At 48.0% G+C, this 22451-nt stretch overlaps 1 protein-coding gene across 4 annotated transcripts in view; it reads left to right on the top strand.

Moving 5' to 3' along the window:
* Positions 1–22451, top strand: part of SHANK3 (SH3 and multiple ankyrin repeat domains 3) — a 376332-nt gene that overhangs the window by 233219 nt on the left and 120662 nt on the right. For all 4 annotated transcript variants that reach the window (XM_084305956.1, XM_084305955.1, XM_084305957.1 and 1 more), the window contains exon 15: positions 20901–20976. In XM_084305956.1, the coding sequence (XP_084162082.1) occupies positions 20901–20976 (76 nt within the window). The remainder of the gene's footprint in view (positions 1–20900; positions 20977–22451) is intronic.

Genomic DNA, 22451 nt, shown 5'->3' with positions numbered 1-22451 from the left:
CTAAGTTAACTATTAAGAATTTTAAGGGAAGAAAGAGGAAGTAGAGCTGTTAAGCAGCAAGAATGAGATAAGATCAAAGTTAATGAGATGAATCTCCGGGTCTACCAGAACACTTGCCTGAGTGTCAAAATGGGTAGGATGTTGGATGGATGATAGGCTAAGGCAGAATTGATGCTGATGGTTGGAGAGAACAGTGTCAGGGCTGCGACAGCACTGATGTGCCTTCATGTCCCAGATCAGCCTCACCTGGGGCTCTGTCCCATGCCCATGGGCCCAGGAGCTCTACTGCAGCTCAGTTCAGGGGGGGGCTGAAATCTCCAAGCTATGTTGGAAGAGTCCTGGTCTCCAATTCAGCCATAGTCATGCCTGCAGACAGCCTGGGACCCTCCTGACCCAGACTGTGACCCACAGACTGATGTCCCAGCTTGACCTCAGACCTGCCCTGTCACTGTGGGCCTGACCAGCGATCATTAGACCTGACCCTAACACCAACTGCAGATTGGCTTTCTAGCTTGTTTGAGGCCTGCCCTGTTGCTGTTACACTGTCCTATGAGTTGGACACCGTGTTGGACCTGGTCACCATCCCTGGGTCCGCCCTCGTTGCCTTGCTCAGGCCCTGGCCAGCGAGGCCCTTACCCTGCCGGTGCAGGGGTCTCCCTGGGTTCCCAGCCCTCCTCCACTTGGGGAGCAGCCCTGGCCTTTTGGCCCCCAACAAACAAGGGACACCAATATTCTGAAAGAAATAATCATAGAGTTATAGAATGGTTTGGGTTGGAAGGGACCTTAAGGCTCATTCAGTTCCACACACACACCCCTGCCATGGGCAGGGACACCTCCCACCAGACCAGGTTTCCCAAAGTCTCATCCAACGTGGCCCTCAACACTGCCAGGGATGGGACATCCACAGCTTCGATGGGCAACCTGTTCCAGTGCCTCACCAGTCTCAGAGTAAAGAATTTCTTCCTAAATCTTCCCTCTTTTAGTTTAAAGCCATGACTCCTTGTCCTATCGCTACACTCCCTGACAGAGTCCCTCCTCAGCCTTCCTGTAGGCCCCCTTTAAGTACTGGTATTATGTAAAACTCCTGGTACATTAGTGAAGGCTTCTGCTGAGGTGACAGTAGATCTGGGGTGGAGAGAGCACTCTGGGCAACTGAGTTACAGTGCTCTGACAGCTGGAAAGCCTTTAAGACAGTTTTTAAAGGAAGGGAAGAAAAAAATGGGCAAGATGAGAGAAGGAATAAGACAGAGCATTGTTTACCCAGGTATGTTTTTGTGCTAAAGGTGATTGATTGTGTTGGCTAAAGAAATATCATCATCCCCGCTTCTTTGGATTTCAGGACAGGGCTTAACTGTGTCGTGGGAAATTATTAGTGAAGGTGGAGGAAGTGTGGGGGAGCACTAGAAGCTTGTCATCTGTCACTAGCTGATTAATGGTTTCATCTGTTAAATGCTTTCACTAGTAGCTGTGGCCAAAAGAAAACTGGAATGTGTTGCTAATGTTTCCTTGTGACATCACAGGAGTTGAGGACATTCTACTTGAAAAGCTGGATGAGTTGGTGTAGCAGGATGAAATTGCAGGATCTTGCACTGAACTACTGAGACAATTTTCTGTTGCAAGCTAACGTTTTACTTGTTGAAGCAACAGAAAGAGGTGTATTAGTGGTTTAGGAGATGACTGTAAGTATAGAGTAACGTGTCTGTGAAGGAGGCAGACAAGTCTGGGATGTCTTGTACAGTGCCTTTCCAGCACATAGGAGGTGTTAGTGCTACAGCATAAGGAGTTGTTAACATCTGATCTGAAATTCATTGTCATTCTATTGCTGTCCCCAGGAAACTGAATTCACAGTGGTCTCGTTCTCCCCACATGCATACATCCGCTCTTTGGAGTTGGGTCTTCTAGTAAGAGAAATTCAAACTGTGGGCAGGCTTCGTGTTTGTGTTAAGGAACGGAAACCTTGAATATGGGATTTCTTCTTGGGTGAGAATCAAGGGACTCCAGACATGTAAAGCTTGTGCACAGAAATTTCAGTAATGTGGCTGGGGCTATTGGCAATATATGGAATTAAATGTAAGGTTTTTTGGTTTTGTTTTTTCTTAAACCTAGGTGTGTTGTTTTTTTTTTACTTGTTGGACAACTTTCTGCTGAAATTGGCACTGAAATGTCTGTGCCTCTGCTTTGAACACAATTCATTCTTGCTTTGGGTCAGTCACAGAGTAGCCTTGATACTGTGGTCTGGGTAGAAGCTCTAAGAAGGAGCTGCAGCTCTGGTTAAAATTGAAGAGGAACATTTGGTAATAGCAGTCTGCTTGGGATGCTGGCACTGGAAAGTGCAAGTTTATTTATCACACCTTGTGATGTTGCAATCCTATGGAAGTGTGTGTGTCCAGTTTGGGGTCATTTCACCCTGAGCTGTTGTCTCTCTTCCATGGCTTCATTCCCTTGCATTTTTCAAAATCATCTATTGTGGTAAATGTTGACTCTTTCTCCCCCTCCTAATTGTAGTAGTGAAACAACTCACCTGCTATACAGAGCTCACTGATCTTTGAGGAATGATACTCAGAAACTAAAGGACAAGTTTGGGTTTGTGAAGCAGAACGTACCAAATGCTTACGATGCATACGTGCAAGCAGCCTGTTGTCACAGTATGTGGATTGGGAGAAGGTGTGATAATGGAGCATAAGCTCTCCCGTGCTCATCAAGCCTGGAACCTGGCCTTGGTAGAAATCCAAGACTGTTTGGTATCACCTTGCTATTTGCCTCTCAAGTTCTGTTTGTTTGGGGAGATAATGTAACATCTCTTAGAAGAGACACTGTGCTATTTATCTGCTTACACATACAAATCTGTCTTTGTGGAGAGAAACGCAAAGGAAATTCTTTGTGGACTTAGGCTGTATCTGAAGAGCTTTTACAAACCTACTGGGTCTGTTTTTTCCCTGTGGCTGCTCCCTGGCCTTTCAGGAACAGAATTATCCCTTCCCTCTAAAGAAGAGGAGACTTGAGATGCTCTGATAGTGCCCCTGGTTCAGACAGTTACGGGACCAGGAGGTGGGCGCATTGCAGAATTGCTCTCCAGGATAGGTGTTGCAGAAGGATGACGGGGCCTTCACCATTTGGGAGATGAAGAGACAAAGCTGCAGAGACCTGACAGGCTTGGATTTTTGCTGCTGCTGACCAGGGCACGTGGTCTAGGTTGCAGAGAGCATGTTACGTGAGGTTGAGACTGACCAAGAGCTGTGTTAGTCCTCGGTACGTAATAACTGTGCCACGAGCATGCTCTTACTAGAATTTTCCTTTTTTATCTCACTTTGATTCCTGTAGAAGGATGAGAGTAGTCATTGATGTCTGGTGAACTGTCTGCTTCGCATGGAATGGCAGAGACTTCCTTCCTTATTGCTGCTTGTCTGCCCGTTTGTTTGTTGCAAGATTTTCAATTGTTTTCCATCATCACAGCACCTAAACTACTATTACATGAAAGCATGATAACAGAGTTCCTAGTGGAACTAGTCTTTCTCATTTCTTCTTTTTATGGGAAAGGAAAAATAATTTTAAGATTTGGATGGTTTCTCTCTTACAGTGGGAAGGTGTTGGTTACTTCCTCAGTACCTCTGGGTAGCAGTAGAGGTAGTAGAAGGGTTACTGCTTCTTCCTCTTGTGGGAAGAAAAAAAAAATTAAGAGCTTGATCCACCTTTTCCTCAAGAAACAAGTTTCTTATGTAAGAAGTGATTTGAAATTGTAATATCAGTTGCTGGATACTTCACATTATTTACAAGTTTAATAATGAGAGCATCATGGTGAAGTTAACCAGTGTAGATATCAAAAGAGCAAATAATACAAGAATGGAATTGAAAAATCGTAGGCAGCGCTATTCCTGAATAATCCATTCCCACTGTGGTGTTTAGGGGAGTCAAAAAGTATTTTCTGTCTCAGTGCATTAGAGACACCAGAGCACACCATCTCTGAAGATCATGAAGTATTTCTATGCGTGTTGGGGCTTCAGTGCCAAAAGGGCAGTTCTGTGTCATGACTTGGTCTGGACCTCGACCACTGGCCCGATCCTGCTCTGAGTCCTGTCCTGGTTTGGAGAGCGGGGCAGTTTCTGTCCCTGCTGTCTGGGCTCTGGATGGGAAGTTACAGAAGTTGTTGGCTGTTTCTTAGGGTAGAGGGCACTGTTGTTCTTCACTCTCTCTGCTGCCAACCTCAGGTGATACAAATGCGTAGGTTGCGGAGGAGGATTGTGAAGGCTTTTGGTACCCTAATGAGTTACAGCTCTCTAACATCCTGCAGTAAATTTATCTTCCTCTTGGAGGTCTACTCCAGCCTTTGGGGAGGTCGCCTTGTTTTTCTGTGGTGTCTATTTCATAACTTATCTCTGTGTCCTGCATATGGAGGGGTGAGTTATCTATGCCACCTTTTCTTTCAATTTCTTGGTGCGTTATAGTCTGCCTTGATTCCTGGTGATCCTCCTCTGGAGAACTTTAAGATAAAGTGAAAGTAGAGTCATCTTGAACTAATTGGCGAACTAATTGGTGATAATAGCCTCATCCATAGTGAGAATGGATGGTGTGTTAGACTGGTGTGGAATTGTAGTCCTTCAGCTGAGATGCTGTTGGTGGCCCCAGAGGCCATTTGTATGGTTTGTGTCTCTGGTTTGGTTGTAGTGATTTGCACACAGCACCCACCTAGCTTGTAACAGACGGCCTGGTTCAGCAATCATTGCTTTTAATGAATACTTTGCTTGCTTTAAGAAGGACTGTGCTAGGAGATGAAGTATGGACAGCAGAAAGGGAAGGGTAAAACACATCAGCTAAAGTTGCAACAGCTGTCAAGAAACCCTGGCAGAGCAGTGAGCACTGGGTGTGCACGCTGCGGGATTTCTGGGTGGGTTTTGGTTCTGAGAGACTGAATGTGAGGGGAAGGAACTCCTGGGGAAACATCTGCCTTGGGGCTGTAAGCCGGGAGTCAAAGCAGAGCAGGCTTTGGATGTGGAGCCCAGCCCTGGGAGGCTGTGCAAGAAAGGTGCCTGTTGTACTTCTCTAGCTCTTCGATGTGGAGTGGCAGGATGCTAGCTGAGAGGGGGGGCACGTGGCGGCTTTGCAGCAGCTATGCTGGGAGCAGACCTGAACCTCAGTCCTGCGCAATGGGCGCCCATGGTGGGTGATGAACCAGAAGGTGACTTGCTCAGAGGATGCTGTGTGGCAGCTTGCACCCGGGGTGCAGCCGTGGGGCAGCTCAAGCACTGTAAATTGTCCTGCTGGAACTTTTCTGTGTCACCTTCTGGCTTTGAGCTCGGTCTCCTCCTTCAGGCCGTACAGTTACTGGTCCCTGAGAACAAGACTTCAGCGTGGGCTGGACTGGAGCCTTCCTTGCTTGGCCACCAGCTGCCTCGTTGTTGTGTGTGAGCCAGCAGGCAGTCGGCATGCTCGTGCTCCGCGTCTTTGCCCGGGCAGCCTGGAGGAGGCTTGGGCTTAGGACAGGAGGAGCGAGGGGAGCAAAAGCCTGGAGTGGCCAGCAGATGCTCACCGCAGACAGGTCGTGCCTGCCTGCAGCACCGGGATGGCTGGTGCCCCACGAGGCAAGGCCAGTGGATGTTGCGTACCTTGTTTTTTGTCACAGCTTCCTGCACTGTCCTTATAAATGTTTACTTTCACATTAAGTGGTGGTAAGGGTAGATCTGCAGCTTCAAATTGTTTCCTGTTTGTTGATACTTAAATATATCTGCTTTTACTGTGGTCTCTTGGCTGGAGAGAAATGACTCTACCCCTTTGACCACTTGTAAGGTGACAACTCCCTATCAGAATGGAATCGGAACGTTCTCATGCCTGGGTAGGAAGCTCGTGTTCAGCTTCCTGCAGCTGACTACTGTCTTGGCTGGAGTTACGGGAGCAACAGCACATGAATGCATAGGAGCATGTGCAGAGACAGCTGAAGACCTGGTAACAATAGCGATGTAGATTATGGAGCATTGACTGACAAAGCCAGCCAGCTGCTGCTGGAGGAGCGTGCAAATTAAAACCATCTAACAAGAGCTCAGATAACCTCTCATCTCCCTCTGGGCCCGGTGCACCAACGAGCATTGCAAGCAGAACTGCGTTCCCCTCTGATGTGTATTTCTTGTTGTACATGAAGTGGGAACGAGTCCTCTGGGTACTTACACGAATGTTCTAAAAATCCCCTTAATTTCTTTTTCACTTCTCTGACTTTCTTCCAAAAGACTGATCCTGTATCCAATATATTGCTTCTCATGGTAGGCTTCTTTTCTGTTTGTGCTGCCTTTAACCTTGATCCCTTTTGTTTCTCTGAACTTTCCTCCTCATTTTAATTAATCTGATACTCAGCTGGCAGCCTTCTCTTTCAGTCAAGAAAAAAGGTCAATGTTATGAATATCCCAAGTGCTGCTTAGGTTCTCAAGCTAATATATGTTAAGTTGCTGATTTCCACCCCCCACCGAAAACTTGCAAGTCTTGGCACCAGATCAACTTTCCCGTAATATTGCTGATAACAGAACACTTCGTACTGTTTTGACCACTTAGCAGCAAAAACATGCATCTATCATGGGTACTTCAGTGGGCAGGCTCAGGTAGTGCATGTTGTACTGGGTCTCGCTGGGATGGAGTTAACTTTCCCTGCAGCGGCCCCTACAGTGCTGTGCTCTGCGTGTAGCTAGAGCAGCAGTGGTCTCACACCGGTGTGTTCTGCTGCTGAGCAACACTGACACTGCATCAGGACTCCCTCAGCCCCCCAGAGCCAGCAGGCTGGGGGTAGGCGAGAGGTGAAGAAGGAACATCACCAGGGTAGCTGCCCTAAACCGACCAAAGGAACATTCCATGCCATATGGTGTCACACTCAACAATAAAACGTGGGAAAAGGGGGAGGACGGGGGGGGGGCTCTTGTTATGGAGACGTCTGCCCTCCCAAACAACTGCTGTATGTATCGGGGCCCTGCTTCCCAGGACGTGGCCAAACATCGCTCATTGATGGGAAGTAAAGAGTAATTTCTTTTCTCTTGCTCTGTGCTTCTGTGCTTTATATTTTTACTTCCCCCTCTTCCTTTTCCCTTTAATTAAATTATCCTTATTTCAACTCGTGAGTGTTTTTTTTTCCAGCCTACTTTCTTCTCTCCCTCTTTTCTAAGGAGGGGGAGTGAGAGAGTGCTTGTAGTGGACTTCAGCTGCCCAGCAAGGCAAAACCACCAGAACCGCAAATGTTCTGGGCATGAACTGAACGTTCCCCATTCCTTAAGCGAGGGTTGTAGGAGTACTGAGGTCAAGCAGAGTGTATCAAGGAACAGTACAAAGCACCAAGATTTTTATGACAGTTACTTATGAACCTTTTAGCAATGCTCTAGTACTCTTAGCCCATTTTTCTCACTTGCACTATGTCTCCAAGGAGTAAGGATGCAGTTGTCTTAAAGCACTTTTAGGTTGACATTTGAACTGTTCAGAATTCAAAGGAAATTGAAATATAAACAAGGCAGTTGCTTGAAGTGGTTTCTTCTGGGCTTATTTGTTTAAGCTTATAAAAGGGGGGGGAAAAAAGTCCATAGCATTACTTTTTTTTAAAGAACAGAAAAAAAGAACAACAAAAAGCAAGGCTATTTAGTATCCTACAGAAAGAATTTGGATTTAGCGGAATTGTTTTATTGACATTGCAGAGTATGAGGAGCAAGAGGCTCACTGGAACAAAGACTTGCATTGCTGCTGCTTGTGCCTTGTAGCCTGGGAGGAGAGGAAATTCTGGCTAATGACTTTAAGTGACAATGTTAATTCTGAATTCTGCTCTCATTGCTGGAAAGCACTGGTCATCGCATGGTGAATGCAGGCTTGTCTGTGCGTAACTCAGTCTTGAAACAAGTCAGCCCTTTTTATGGCCATCTGGATGTTTGACCACTGGCTTTTTTCCCAGTTTTGTAAGTTTTTTTGCTTTGTCTGTTGATACTATGTAAGTTGCAGTAGTTAATGTCTTATGATCACTTTTGTTTCTGTCCTGGTTTCAGCTAGAACTGGCCAGGTTAAACCACGACAGTTTCAGTCTGTTTTATATTATATTCATTTCCAGTGCTGTATTTGATACTAGCTCACACAGTGAGTTAGAATTTCTGACTTTTTTAAGCAACTGTATCATTTTTAGTTGCTAATATCTTCTGGTACTCTTCTCTTGTATTATGCATTTCCCACCATTTCTGAGCTCAACAGTCTTAGAGGAAACGGTCACAAATCCTTTCTGTATCTAGTTCCCTGCATTTCTCAGTTAGCTTCTTAATTTTTTGTCTTTCACACCTTGCAGCATGTGTTTGTCCAGCTTTAGGATGCTGGGTAGTTGGTGAATGAAGTCAACCAAATACTTGAGGGTAGAGACTTGCTCTTGATCAGATGCCTGTCCTCCAAGCTGGCATGTAAAAATGTCCTGGAAGTTTGCTCCAGGAAGATGTTTTGTGCAGGTAGCTGAAGTTCAAATTGATGGGATCCTAGTCATTCTGTAGAGACCATCAGTAGTGCTTGTCTTGCCATTAGCCACATGAGGAACTTGCATACGACGAGTGGTCCTGTTGGGGTCAGGTATCTCACTGTTAAGAACATTGGTTAAGGTTAGGTTTCTTCTAAGCAGCCTAGATCTGCTCTATGCACTCAAGGGTAAAGCATGATACAGCAATGCTGTTACATGAGGAATATCAAAATGAGCAATCTAGTCAAATTAATAATTAACCACAAGTTCTTGTTGGCTTTTACATGTATCTCGATATCAGCATCAGTCTTCCATGGTGAAACTTGTTGCGGTCAATGGCTCAATGTCCAGGTGGAGATCAGTAACAAATGATGTCCCTCAGGGGTCAACCTTAGGACTGTTGCTGTTTTAACATCTTTGTCATTAACATGGACAGTGGGATCGAGTGCACCCTCAGCAAGTTTGCTAATGACATCAAGCTGAGTAGTGGGGTCAACACTGGAGGGAAGGGATGCCATCTAGAAGGACCTGGACAGGCCTGAGAGGTGGACCTGTTGTGAACCTCCTGAGGTTCAACAAAGCCAAGTGCAAGGTGCTGTACCTGGGCTGGGGCAATCCCAAGCACAAATCCAGACTGGGTGGAGAATGGATTGAAAACAGCCCTGAGGAGAAGGTCCTGGGGGTGTTGGTTGACAAGAAGCTTGACACAAGCGAGCAATGTGTGCTTCCAGCCCAGAAACCAACTATACCCTGGGCTGCACCACCAGCAGCATGGGCAGCAGGGTGAGGGAGGGGATTCTCCCCCTCTATTCTGCTCTCGTGAGACCCCACCTGGAGCCCTACATTCAGCTCTGGGGTCCCCAGCATAAGAAGGATGTGGACCTGTTGGAGTGAGTCCAGAGGAGGCCATAAAGATGATGAAGGGGCTGGAACACTCTCCTCTGAAGGCAGGTTGAGAGATCTGGGGACATTCAGCCTGGTGAAGAGAAGGCTTCGGGGAGACCTCATTGTGGCTTTCCAGTACCTAAAGGGGGTCCTGAAGAAAGCTGGAGAGGGACTCTTTGTCAGGGAGTGTAGTGATAGGATGGGGGAATGGTTTTAAGCTGAAAGAGGAGATTTAGATAAGATATAAGAAGAAATTCTTTACCATGAGGCAGTGGAACAGGTTACCCAGAGAAGCTGTGGATGCCCTGTTCCTGAAAGTGTTTAAGGCCAGGCTGGATGGAGCTTTGGTCAGTCTGGTCTAGTGGAAGGCGTCCCTGTCCATGTCAGGGTGTCAGAACTAAATGGGCTTTAGGGTCCCTTCCAACCCAAATGATTCTGTGATTTCATGCCATAGCTGCATTTGTCCCCACTCATCCTTTAAACGTTTGCCACTGACTCAGACTTCTTCTGGTCCTCGTTTACTTCTGTTTTCCAAGGCTTAATGAAAATGTAACGTCCAGAGAGATCATCAGCTAGGCTCTTTTAAGGATCTCACTAAGAACTCTTGCCTGGAACTGTTAATTTGAAGGTACTCATCTCTAGTAGTTGTTGTTCAGCATCTCCTGTAATTATCACTAGAATAAAAACTAGAGAGTCAGCATGCATGGTCTCTTCTATGTATATGGGAAGAACAAGCACTGCTTACAGAGTTTGACCTGCATTATTTTTGTGTTATTGTAATAGGTCAGTACCACTGCCAGGATATATCAAGATGTTTTTTTACATCATGCAAATTAGTGAAAAATAGAATAAAGAGACACTTAGACTCTTCCTCATTTTCAAACGTTTGTAGGGAAAAGTACACTAGATGTTCTACAAGTCTTTGAAGGAGTCAAGAAACACTGGGACAAAGGTTGATATCTTGTGCCTAGGCTGTCCAAAAGCTGTTAAGGCTTCTTTTATATAACTAGTTGAAATATAAAAAGCAAAGGATAGAAATAGGCATGCAGGCTCTATACAAGGTGGAAATTGCCAGTAGTAGGCTACAAGGTAGTTTCCAGGTGAGGAAGGACAGAATCAAAGAGAGGCAGATGTGAGGAGGGTTGTCAGGAGAATATAATGGGAGTCTGAGAAAGTATGGAGAAATTGGTGAGTTCTTGTTGAGTTCTTGTTGTTTGCCTTAATGTGAGAATTAAGCTTGCTGACAGATTTCGTTGACTGTCCCTTAACTCCAGAAAACAAAATACCTCTTTCACACCGTGTGGAGTTCTGGAACTCTTTGCAGCAGTGGGTGGAGATTAAAGGCTTCAAAAAGAGATTAGGCAAAATTCACGGTGGCTATGTTCCTCAGGCTTAATAAAGTAATGATTCTGAAACTCCCTCAGCTGAGGGGAAGAAAGAAGCCTTTGCTAGCGCAGTCTTTGTTCAGAGCTCTGCACTGACCACTGCGTTTTGTCAGCATGCAGAGCCTCCCAGAAGCCCTCCTGAAAGATCTTCCTTTAGAGCCTTCCTCTGCAGGCAGTCTTCTAAGTCACTGTGGGGAATGAGAGAGCCCCAGTCCTGAAGCTGGTGCATCTGGTGCCAAGGATTAAGCCAAAGAACAATGGCCATAACAGTGCCAGGTCTTTACCAGCGCCCTGAGTGAGAACTGATGCAATCTTTCCACTGACTTCCCTCTGCAGCTGTACCATGTTCTTGGCACATAATGAATCAGCAATATCTTATTCATCCATATCAGGCTTAAAGTTCCCTCCCCACCTTCATATTATTTCCCAGGTTGGAGGATGCCATGTTAGCAGTACCCCTGTTTCTTGTTACTGAATCCTAGAGTAATAGCCTGTCTTTTTCTAAGCCAGATCTGAATGAGATGGTAGCAGTGCCTTTTGGCTCCTCAGCTGTCATGCTTAAAACTCGAGGACCACCCCCTAACTCTGACCATTGTTCCCCACAGCTCCTCTTAGGGAGTTGGTGTGTTGTGGATATTTTCCTTCTGTAGTAGGAGCGTAAGGTTTGAGGAGTAGCAGGCAGAAAGACAAATGATCCTCCCTGACTTGCTGTGGTAGAAATTCTTGTAGTTCTTGCAGTGCCACCATCCTCTGTGGCTAAGTTGTATATGAAACAGTACTTCGGAGCCTAAGTTACAAAACTGAAACTGCTGATCCATCTTGTCACACCTGAACATTGTGGTTGGGGTAAGTCTGTACACAACCCATCTCCTGAAGGCTCGTTATGAAGAGTGAAGGTTTCCTGTGCTCCCTGCTGCCTTGATGTCCCCAAAGCACAGATCAGTAAGTGCAGATCAAGGGATGTAAGAGAAGCAGAAGGAGACTTTTTCCAAAAATAACAAAAAGCAAGTGAAGAATTGGAGAAGCCCAACATGAAGGGGTCTCAATAAGGTTTAGGTAGCCTCGATTCTGGCATTTCTTAACTGTGTTCAAAGCAGGCACCATCTGCTTTGGAGAAATAGGCTTGACCTGACTGCTTACCTCACAGGCGGACAGACAAAACTTGCATCCATTTTTCCCTTGCTGTGCATGGTGCCAGTAAGTGCTCTCCCCTGCTGTCTTCGTCATCTTTAATTGGTACCCATGCTGTCTGTGAGCTGCCTCTTTTCCCTGGAGCTGTGAGTATAGCTCTGGCTTACCCTGTATTTTCTCAGCACTTGGTTGCAGAGCTGGGGTTCCCTGGAATGGTGGGACAGCAATTTGTTGTGCAAGTGTTCAGAGTAAAAATGTCTGTCCTGTGCTGTGCCAATGCAGTCAGTTCCCTGCGGTGCCAACAGAGCCATGGCCCACGTGAATGGGGAAGGGGCACCTGGGGTTCTTGCACAACACGGATGGCTTTTGTCCCTGGAGGGGACAGCACTGTCTGGAGAGAGGTGGCATGTGCCAGGCGTCATAGAGTCATGGAAACACAAGGTTGGAAAGTCCAACCATCCTCCTATCACGAATACTACCCACTAAGCTACTAAATCATATCTCGTAGCACCTTGTCCAGGTGCTTCTTGGACACTGCCAGGGACGGTGACTCCACCACCTCCCTGGGCAAGACCGTTCCAGTGCCTGACCACTCTTTGAGAGAAGTTTTTCCTGATGTCAAATTTAAGTCTCCCCAGGTAAAACTCATTGCCATTTCCTTGAGTCCTATCATTAATTATCTGAGAGAAGAGGCCGACCCCTCCTCATCACAACCTCCCTTCAGGAAGTTGTAGAGTGCAATGAGGTCCCCCCTGAGCCTCCTCTTCCCCAGACTAAACAACCCCAGCTCCCTCAGCCACTCCTCACAGGACTTGTGCTCCAGACCCCTCACCAGTTTTGTTGCCAAAAACAAAGGTGGGCAGGTGGAGACATGGCAAGGTGAACCTAATTGTCACTAATGAAGGAGCTTGCATGGGTCTGCATGCTCAGGTAGGGTCCTTGCCCTTCTGAGTTCCCCTGGTTGGGCATGGTCTGGGTCTAGGAACCCAGGCTGACCTATGCTGGATTATGGCTGTGAGGCCTCTTGCTGGTAGCTACTGGACGTCGAGGAGGTGGCTTTGCTGAGGTCCATGCTTGTCCTAACACGTAGGGATCAGTGCAGGAGTGGCAGTCTTCACGCTAGGGTTTGGCTGTGCAAACCATTATCGTAAATGGCTTTCTTTGAAGGTAACTAGCAGCTTGTGGGAGTTCCTGAGCTCAACAGCTTTGTCTTATTTTTATTTAAAAAAAAAGAAAAAGGGAAAAAAATCCACATTAGGGGTTGTGTCATCGTCCATCCATTCCCCCCACCCCCCCGTAGTGCTGCAGGGGAGTTCTGGGCATGTCCTGCTGATGAGTCCGTGGGGGCAGCATGAGCAGCCTGCCAGGGGAGCTGCAGCCGGTGCTCTCCGAGCCGCTGCGTGCCTGGAGGTGCCTGTGGGGAAGGACTGCCTGGACTGCCTGCCCGCACGGCTGCATCGCGCTGCAGCAAGGTGAACCTGAGTGAGGAGTTGGATCATTCAGAAGTAATTGCACCTGTCTGGATGGCACTTCCTGGAAGTGTTTTTGATATGGGAATCTGTATAAATCTACACGGAATGGTTGTGGAGATCTTCTGATTAATGTTGTTTTCTGGACCCTGCTACTGCTGTGTGTGGCGTTCCAGCATTACAGCTTCGTTAACTGATCCCCCTGTTCCTCTTAAGCCGACAACCTGGGCAGTTAAGTCCTTGTGAGAGGTAATGCACAGATGTTGCTCTCTGACTCAGTTATTTGAGAGCTGAATTTCCATTTATTTGCATTTTTTCAGTAACAGATAAGCTAAAAACTCTAACAAACATAATTGTATTGCAAGTGTAACTCATAAATGAATGGCAAGAAGGGGGCTAATACAATTATCTCCTCTGTGCATTTGTGTAACAGGCTAAAGGTGAACCAAATTATTACATCTTGAACATAAATTATTGTGTAAAACTAAGGGTTATACAGCAAGGCTTCTAGAATTATTCATTTTCAGAGAAAAGTTGTATTTGAACTTCAAAGAATAAAAATCAGTCATGGGGAAAACATAAATTAGTTAAGCATTCTGCATAAAATACAGTAATACCACAAATCTCTAAGCAAATACATTCTTGGGCTTTTCTGTTTTCAGTCAACAGATCCAGGTGCAGCAGGGGTATGAATTAGCTGATTCTCCTGGCAGTGCTGTGAGAAAGGGAAGAAGAGTCATACTTCAAGGGTTTCCATGCTTGCTTGCCTTTTAAGTAAGGTTTGCTGATGCTGACGTGCAGACTCCCTGTCTGTATTGGACCTGCTGCTGCCGAAAGAGCGCTTGCCAGTGGTCGCCGCAGCTGGTGGTAGAGGTGATGCACACCACTGTCCTGCCTGCTCCAGCTCCTTGTCCTCTGTATGGAGGGCCATCAGGATCCTCTCTCGCCTCCATGTGCCCTTCCCCTTCCCCCTTTCAGCGTAGTTCAGCGTTTCTTCTTCTGAAATAATTCCCTTTCTCTTCAGCACTGTGCTCGGAGGCAGCCCCAGCCAGATTGGCTGACTGGCACAGAGCCTGGAAGAGTCTTTAATTGTGGTGGCATCTGCTCATCAACCTACTCCGAGTCAGGTGCTCGAGAGCACTGTTTGGGATGCGTGGGTGAAATCCACAATGGGCAGCAGGCTCCGTCTGCCAGCGCCTGCGGAGCTGCACAGAGCAGGGGCTGCAGTGCTGCGCTTCCTCCTGCTGGGAGCTGCCCCTTGAGCTCGCCCTGCTGGGCCCTGACTGTGTTAGTTGGGATTTTGTGCTGTCCCAGCACTGGCTTTGCCTGCGGGGTGGCACGGCTGTCCCCTGGGTCTGCTAAGGCTTGTGGTCCAGCTGCTTCAGGAGGAGGAGGCTGCCCAACATTTCTCTTGACCAAGAGCACGTCTGCATATGGCATCTCTTCCAGAGCCGTGAGGCAGTTCAAAAAGCAATGAATCAGTACTCCCACAAGGGACTGCTGAAGCAGATGGGGCATCTGTGAGCCTTCTTCGTGTTGGCATGGGAAGTGTCCAAGTACTGGAGAAGGCACAAGTACAGACCCCGGCCTTCTCCATTCCTGAGACCCCCTCTCCACTGATTTGCATATTACCAATGTTAGTGTGAAATTTCTGTTTGGAAGATTGTATCCGTTTGAAATCCTCCTTCTTGACTAGCACACGGTTGAACTGTAATTTCCCTTCCTCAGTTTCTTACCTGGTTGACTGCTCCATGGTTTGCTATGACCTTGACCTCTCGGGTAGTTTGATGTAGCTCTTGGGTGATAAGCATATTGTCCCAGCTGCTGCATGAAATCATTTTAAGAGTTCATTTTCCAAAATCTGGCTCCTTATGCTTCTCTCAGTGCAGGAATCTGCTGTGCTGGCCCAAAGTGTTCTCAGCCTGAAACCCCTGTGGGGTGAGGGGGTACTGGCTGCAAGGAGCAGTCCTTTGTTTGACTGCCATGGTACGTTTCTGTCACCAACATTAGCCTATTAACCTGTGAGAATTTCTGCTGCTACGGTGCCTGTTGTACAGGAACAGTTGATCAAAAATAGTGATGAAACAGAAATTGCTGCCAGTAACGAGAGACATAAACAGAATCACAGAATTGTCTAAGTTGGAAGAGACCTCCAAGATCACCGAGTCCAACCTCTGACCTAACACTAACAAGTACTCCACTAAACCATATCACTGAGCTCTACATCTAAACGTCTTTTGAAGACTTCCAGGGATGGTGACTCCACCACTTCCCTGGGCAGCCTGTTCCAATGCCTCACAACCCTTTCAGTGAAGAAGTTCTTCCTAACATCTAACCTAAAACTCCCCTGGCTCAACTTAAGCCCATTCCCCCTTGTCCTGTCACCAGGCATGTGGGAGAACAGACCAACCCCCACCTCACTACAGCCTCCTTTAAGGTATCTGTAAAGAGCAATAAGGTCACCCCTGAGCCTCCTTTTCTCCAGGCTGAACAAGCCCAGCTCCCTCAGCCGCTCCTCGTAGGACTTGTTCTCCAGGCCCCTCACCAGCTTCGTCGCCCTTCTCTGCACCCGCTCAAGCACCTCCATGTCCTTCTTGTAGCGAGGGGCCCAAAACTGAACACAGTACTCGAGGTGTGGCCTCACCAGAGCTGAGTACAGGGGGACAATCACTTCCCTAACCCTGCTGGCCACACTGCTTCTTACACAAGCCAGGATGCCGTTGGCCTTCTTGGCCACCTGAGCACACTGCTGGCTTATATTCAGCCGACTAAACCTTGCATTTAATAAGATTAAATGTAATATTTAGAAGTATAATTGTATCATTCTGTAGAAATAAAAAGGTATTTTTCACATATTCAGAAAGCAAAATCTGGGTTTCAACTAGAAAAAATAATCTGTCTGAGATGAGAGGACTGGGATAACCCAGGTACTGGGACTGCCTGGGAATGGCTCTCAGGCTTCCTGCCCAGCAGGGCCCTCTCTCCAGTCTGCATGAGCGCTGTGTCTCTCCTGTGACCTTTTCTTTGGCACGTCCAGACTTCTCTTGGCACACTGTGGGATATCACCATTCTTGTATTTTCATCGTAGGTATTAGACAGGCTTACCTAGAAAAAAATATTTGTCAACTTTACAAATGCACTCTACAGGCGCTCTGCAGCACAGCCTGAGTGCAGTCTGCATCCATCTACCTGCTCCTGGTTTCCAGGCTGTCACTTTTCGGTATTTTCTGTTTCCTGCTCCTGGTTCCCTGCTCGTGCCGCTGTGTGCATCGCAAGGAGCCCCTGCAGCCCTGCGTGCACAGCTCCTCCTGCAGGGCTGCCTTGGGAGCCAGCGGCTCTACCTCCTCTTGCTCCCTCTCCCCTAAATATAGAGCCTCCCTCTCCACACCTATCTCCGAAGCATTCGTTCCTCTCCATCCATCAGCCTCAGCCCCTGATGCCTCCTTGACGGCTCCATTAAACACACACTCCACAGCAGCTATATTTAGAAGTCATGAAGAGAACGAGCCTTTGGGCTGCGGACAGCCCATAAATCCAGCTCCCTTCACGAAATCACCATTTTTCTATCTGGAATGAGATCGATAGGGATGTTTGCAGATGAGGTACACGTGTCTGTGCATGCGTGGATGGGAGGCAGGAGATGAAGGAGGAGGAGGCACAGTACGGTAGAGAAAGGGTGTCGTGGTTCCGCTCGAGTGGGCAGCCGAGCTCCACCACAGCCGCTCTCTCACTCCCCCTCCTCAAAGAGGAATGGGGAGAAAATATGTGAAAAGGGCTCAAGGATTGAGATAAGGACGAGAAAATCACGCAATAATTATTGTAACGGGCAAAACAGACTCGGCATAAGGAGATAGTAAGATTTATTGCCTACAACTAACGAGCGAGAGAAGTGAGAAAACAAAGGAAAAAAAAAAACAAAAGCACCTTCCCCCCATCCACCCTCTTCCACCTCCTCCCCCCGAGCGGCGCAGGGGAACGGGGAATGGGGGTTATGGTCAGTCTACAGCACTTCTTCTCTGCCGCTCCTTCTCGGTCACTCTCGTCCCCTGTGCTGTGGGGTCCCACCCACGGGATGCAGTCCTTGATGAACTGATCCGGCGTGGGCTTCCCACAGGCAGCAGCTCTTCCAGAACTGCCCCAGATATGGGTCCGTACCACGGGGTCCATCCCTCAGGAGAAAACTGCTCCAACCTGGCTCCCCTACGGGCAGCAGCTCCTGCCGGGTCACCTGCTCCTGCGTGGGCTCCTCTCCACGGGCTACAGGTCCGGCCCGGAATCTGCTCCGGCAGGGGTCTTCCACAGGCGGCAGCCTCCGTCGGTGCAGGGCCACCTGCTCCACCGTGGTCTCCTCCACGGGCTGCAGCGTGGAACCCTGCTCCACCGTGGTACTCCATGGGCTGCAGGGGGACATCCTGCTTCACCATGGTCCTCACCACAGGCCGCAGGGGACTTCTGCTCCGGCGCCTGGAGCACCTCTCCCCCTCCTTCTACACTGACCTTGGCGCAAGGCTGTTCCTCACTCCCGGCTGCTGTGTGGCGCAGCGTTTTTTCCCTGTCTTAAATATGCTCTCACAGAGGCGCAAAACAACATCGCTTATTGGCTCGAATCTGGAAAACAATGGGGCCCTTCCCAAACATGGGGCAGCTTCTAGATCTTTCTCACAGAAACCACCCCTATGGCTCCCTGCTACCAAAACCTTGCCACGTAAACCCACTACAAAGGGGAAGGAGAAGGGACTAAAGCGAAGGTGCACGGGGACAGGGGCAGTGGGGCTTTCTGAGGGCCCTTGTGAGCAGAGATGAGAGGCCAGAGATGAGGGGAAACCTGCCTGGAGTGGGACTTGTGCTGCAGCAGCGTGTTTGTCCCCCACGGGCACCAAAAGGGACTGCAGATGTCTCTGTGCTGAGACCCTCTGCTTACCTCGAGGCACAGGTGGATGTGCTCACCTCAGCTGTCGTGGTCTGCTCAGCTTGTGCTGTTCCAGTACCTCCACAAGGGCCTGCTCACCTTCTCTCTCTCTTCACTACCCCCTTCCCATTTTTATTACATCCATGTCAACTTGTTACTGTGGGTGCCAGCTCCCTCGCAGGCACGTTGGCTGTAGGTGTCATCCTGGTGTTTTCGGGGGATCTTAGGTCTCCGCAGCGCTACCCCACTCCCTCTTTGTGGGATACCCATGGCACTGCTGGCGTGCAGGTGGAGCTGGGGCTGCTGCTGGGGGCTGCTCCCTGCTGCGGTGCTTCCCTGGCAGCACATCGGACCCAGCCGGGGCTCCTGGTGCCACCTTTGCTCCGCGTGGTTGTACTGCGGTGGTAGAGGTCGGGCATCCCCATCTGGAGCTGACAGGTGAGGAGGATTTTGAGCAAGGTGCGAAGCTGCCTCAGGTGACTTCCAAACGCAGGTGCGGGGCTATCTCCTTCCCAGCTGCCCGGTAGCTGCGCTGCGTTCTGCGCCCCCCAGCCCCTGTCGCTGTGACTAACTGCCCGCTTCTCTGGGACAGCCGCTCCGGGGACCGCGCCGACGGGGCTCGGGGGAAGGTGGCCAGCCCGGAGGACCCGCGGGGCGCCCCCCCGCCGGCCAGGTAACGCCGCCGGGCCCTGAGCGCCCCGGGACCGCCCGCGGACGGGGCTGGGGGGGCCCCGGCGCCGCCGTGGAGCGCGGGCGGCCCCTGCCGGCGGCAGCCCCGAGCCGCGGCCCCCCCGGCACGGCGCGGTGCGGGGTCACGGACACCTGGGTTGGAAGAGACCTCCGCGATCACCTCGTGCAACCTCTGACCTGACACTAACAATCCAACACTAAACCACATCACTAAAAAATACGGCACAGTGCGGTACGCATGCTTGTTCCTATCACAGCGCTGCTCCGTCACGTACACAGCGAAGCTTGTGCAAAAATAGGAACTGGAAACGCGTGAGATAAAACCGGAGCAAACACTTCTGAAAAAGTTTTTGCCACGCCACATTGGCTTGTCGCGCACACCCCGCTTGGGAGGCCACTGAGGCATGCCTGGAGGCGTCTGATGTGGTGGGAAGGAAAGCTGGAACCATGGCACAGGGCGTTACTTGTCAGGGACGTGATAAGGCTGCTCTTCTGAGAAAAATCTAAAAAAAATAAAAAGAGGACATGAGAAAGAAAAAAATGTAAAAAAAAAAATTTTTTTTTTTTTTTAAAAAAAGCTGTGTTTGGCAAATTAATATCTAAACTTTGGTGAAGGTAGTTGTTCGTTTAACCTTGGCAGTAGTAAGTGTGCTTTGTGCGTGCAAGGGAAGCACATGCTGAAGGCGAGGTTCCCCCAGAGCAGGACATCTTTGTCGAAGTACGTGCCTCTTTTGCGTAGAAGCCTCTTTGGGAGAGGAGATGCAAAGCCAGTAATGCAGTGAGCAGCACCAAGTGCTTCAAAGGAAAGCAGTGACAAAGGCAAATGGAGCGACCTGATGGTTTGGTGTCCTGCCACCATCCTAGTGTAGCCGTGTATGAGTTGGTTCAATGTGATGTTCTCAGTCTGGTTAGAGCAAGGCCTCAATTGCTCCCTGCAGCTTAAGTCTTGCATATTAATTCTGGGTCATGAAAATAAATTCATTTTTGGTAGTGTGATTCAAATTTCTTCTGGGTTAGGAAAATCGTAACTGGGAATGTCCAGCTTAAGTTCTTACACAGTTAAATGAAACACTTAACTTAAATTCTCCCTGTCACATTTCAGCCAGTGGCTGCCAGCCACATTACAATGGCTGCAGTGGCATCCATGTCCACTAGCCATGACTCAAGCTGCCTTTCATCAGCACCCAGCAGCCTGGAGGCCCGAGCATCTCTTCTCTGGTTAGCTTTGGAGTTCTCTGGGTGCCTGCCTGTGGGCTCCTGTGTTTGCCCTGAAGTGTCAGGTCAGGCTGGCAGCTTCTCTGGCTTTTTCCACAGTTCTGAGGCAAGCAAGTAGACTGGAACTGTTACACCTGAAAGGGGATATTTGGTCCATGTGTGGCCTGAAGAGCCTGAAGCACTGACTCGGCCAAAGAGCTTCTGGGGCTGTGCTGCTGGTTCATGCATGAGTGGCAACAGAAGCCTCTCTGGGTTCCTGGCTTTCCTTCCTCGTACCTCCTGTGCACCCGGAGATCTCAGTGACCACCTGATGAGATGAAGGCTAACTGGAGTTGTTACCAATTTGTCTGTGGGAACGGCATCCACATCACTTGAGATGTGTAAAATTCAAGTGGCCAAACAGAGCAAAGGGACAAAATCTGGCTTGGGACATGGAATTTGTCTTTGCCTTACTGGGGCTGGTTCTCCTCTTTGGCTCTACTTTGGAGTTTGGTGAGATTTGATGCTTCAGTGTGGTATGTTAAAATCTCTGGGTTCAAAAGTCCTAGTGAAGAGATCTTACATTCACTGATGCTGTTTGTGTGCATATGGGACTGTACACGAGTATGCATGGGACTGATCACATTGACACGTCTGCACACAGATTATTGTGTGTTTATTAATTAATGTTTGCATGAAAGCAAGGTTCACTGTATACACGTAGAGAAAACAGAGGTAATGATAAGTGTTATTTTATCTCTCAGCTTTGTGATGTGTCTTTTCTCTTGTAGAAACTAGAGAAGACAGGACAAAGCGTCTCTTCCGACATTATACTGTGGGCTCTTACGACAATTTCACCTCTCACAGGTAAGCATCAGCATCTTTGCTTTGTGATCATAAGGAGATTCATTTTCATGGAAAGAGCATCTCCTTTTTCTGACTAAGCAGTACGTGTCATGTTAATTTTATGGGAAGGAAACTTTCTGGTTGTTTCAGTCAATTCATTTGTAGTCTAAACTGTAAGTCCTAGATGAGGCTTGCTTGAATAAAATGTTGAAACTGAACAGGGCAGTCTGGCTTGTGTCTTAGTTTAGAAATAAGTGTTCTGGAGGTTTTGTGGTGTGCTCCATGAATTGAAGGAAATGGATTGGATGCAGATGGAGGATTATGGCTCTTATGAAGGGGAAGAGGATGCTGTTGTGCAGGCAGTGACATGCAGAGCGCTGTCACTTGAGCCTGTTGGCAGTACTGAATGTGCTCTCTGGACTACGGGGATGTTCACCCGGGGTGTTCCAGTATGTGACAATCACAGAGTGTTAGGGGTTGGACGGGACCTTGATCTAGTCCAATTGAGTGTACTCACTTTGACAGGGAGACTGACATTCAGGAAAACGGTCAGGGTTAATACTGAAGTAAGCTTGGAATCTATCATGAAAGTAGGGGTGATGCTGCTCTTTTGTATGTGTTTGAGCATGTGTGGCTGGTGGACATGTCCGCAGGAGACTGAGCTGTAGGAGTGGCTCTACTTTATGGATTCAAGAGAGCGCTTTTGACACAGGGTTTGTGTGTGATGTGCTTGAGGGGTAAACGTAGAGTTACTCTGTGGGATGCACTCCCTACTTGCAGTCAGGCTTCATTGCTATTTCAAGCTGTTGGTCATTAAAGTAATTGGATGGGCATTATTGCTTATGAAATAAGCATGAATGACGTGAAAGGAGCAAATTGTGACAATTCATTATGCAAAATTAAGTTATCCTGAAGTCTTTGAGTTTACCAGCAAAGCAGTGAATGTATTCTTTGTTCTGAGCTACTTATCCTAAATCTGTCTCCATGGCTCTCAACACTTTTTTGCTCAAAGTTATGGGTGTAACTTGTTTGGATTTTCAAAAATCCTGTGACATGCTTCTTCAGAGCTGTTTATATTCTTAACTGATCATGGGACAAAAGAGAAAATGCTGCTATGACTCAGAAAACAGCGAAGAATAAGAATGGAGGGGGAAAAACATTCAATTTCCATCATAGCCAAATGCTACACGGAACTCAGAGAGTCTGTGCTGGGGTCACTGGTTGTACTAGATCTTGAAAAGGGCAGGAAATAGGTCAAAATTTGCAGATTATTCAAAATTCTTAAGGAAGACAAAGGCAGATGGATGAGATTGCATCAAGCTGGGTCAATAAACAGTGGGATAATAGAATAAGTTTATTTTGCAACGTGAAAGATAGCACACATCCAAAGAAACACTGCAAGGTACTCTTGCCTATTAAAGATTCTTCGTGTCTTTGTAATTGCTTAGGAATAAAAGATCTGACATCACTGTGATACCACAGTGAAAACGTGTTCT

This window comes from Netta rufina, assembly GCF_964035555.1.
Source record: "Netta rufina genome assembly, chromosome: 1".
Taxonomy (NCBI): domain Eukaryota; kingdom Metazoa; phylum Chordata; class Aves; order Anseriformes; family Anatidae; genus Netta; species Netta rufina.
Note: the sequence above shows the minus strand (reverse complement) of the source record. Positions and strands in the feature narration are given on the sequence as shown.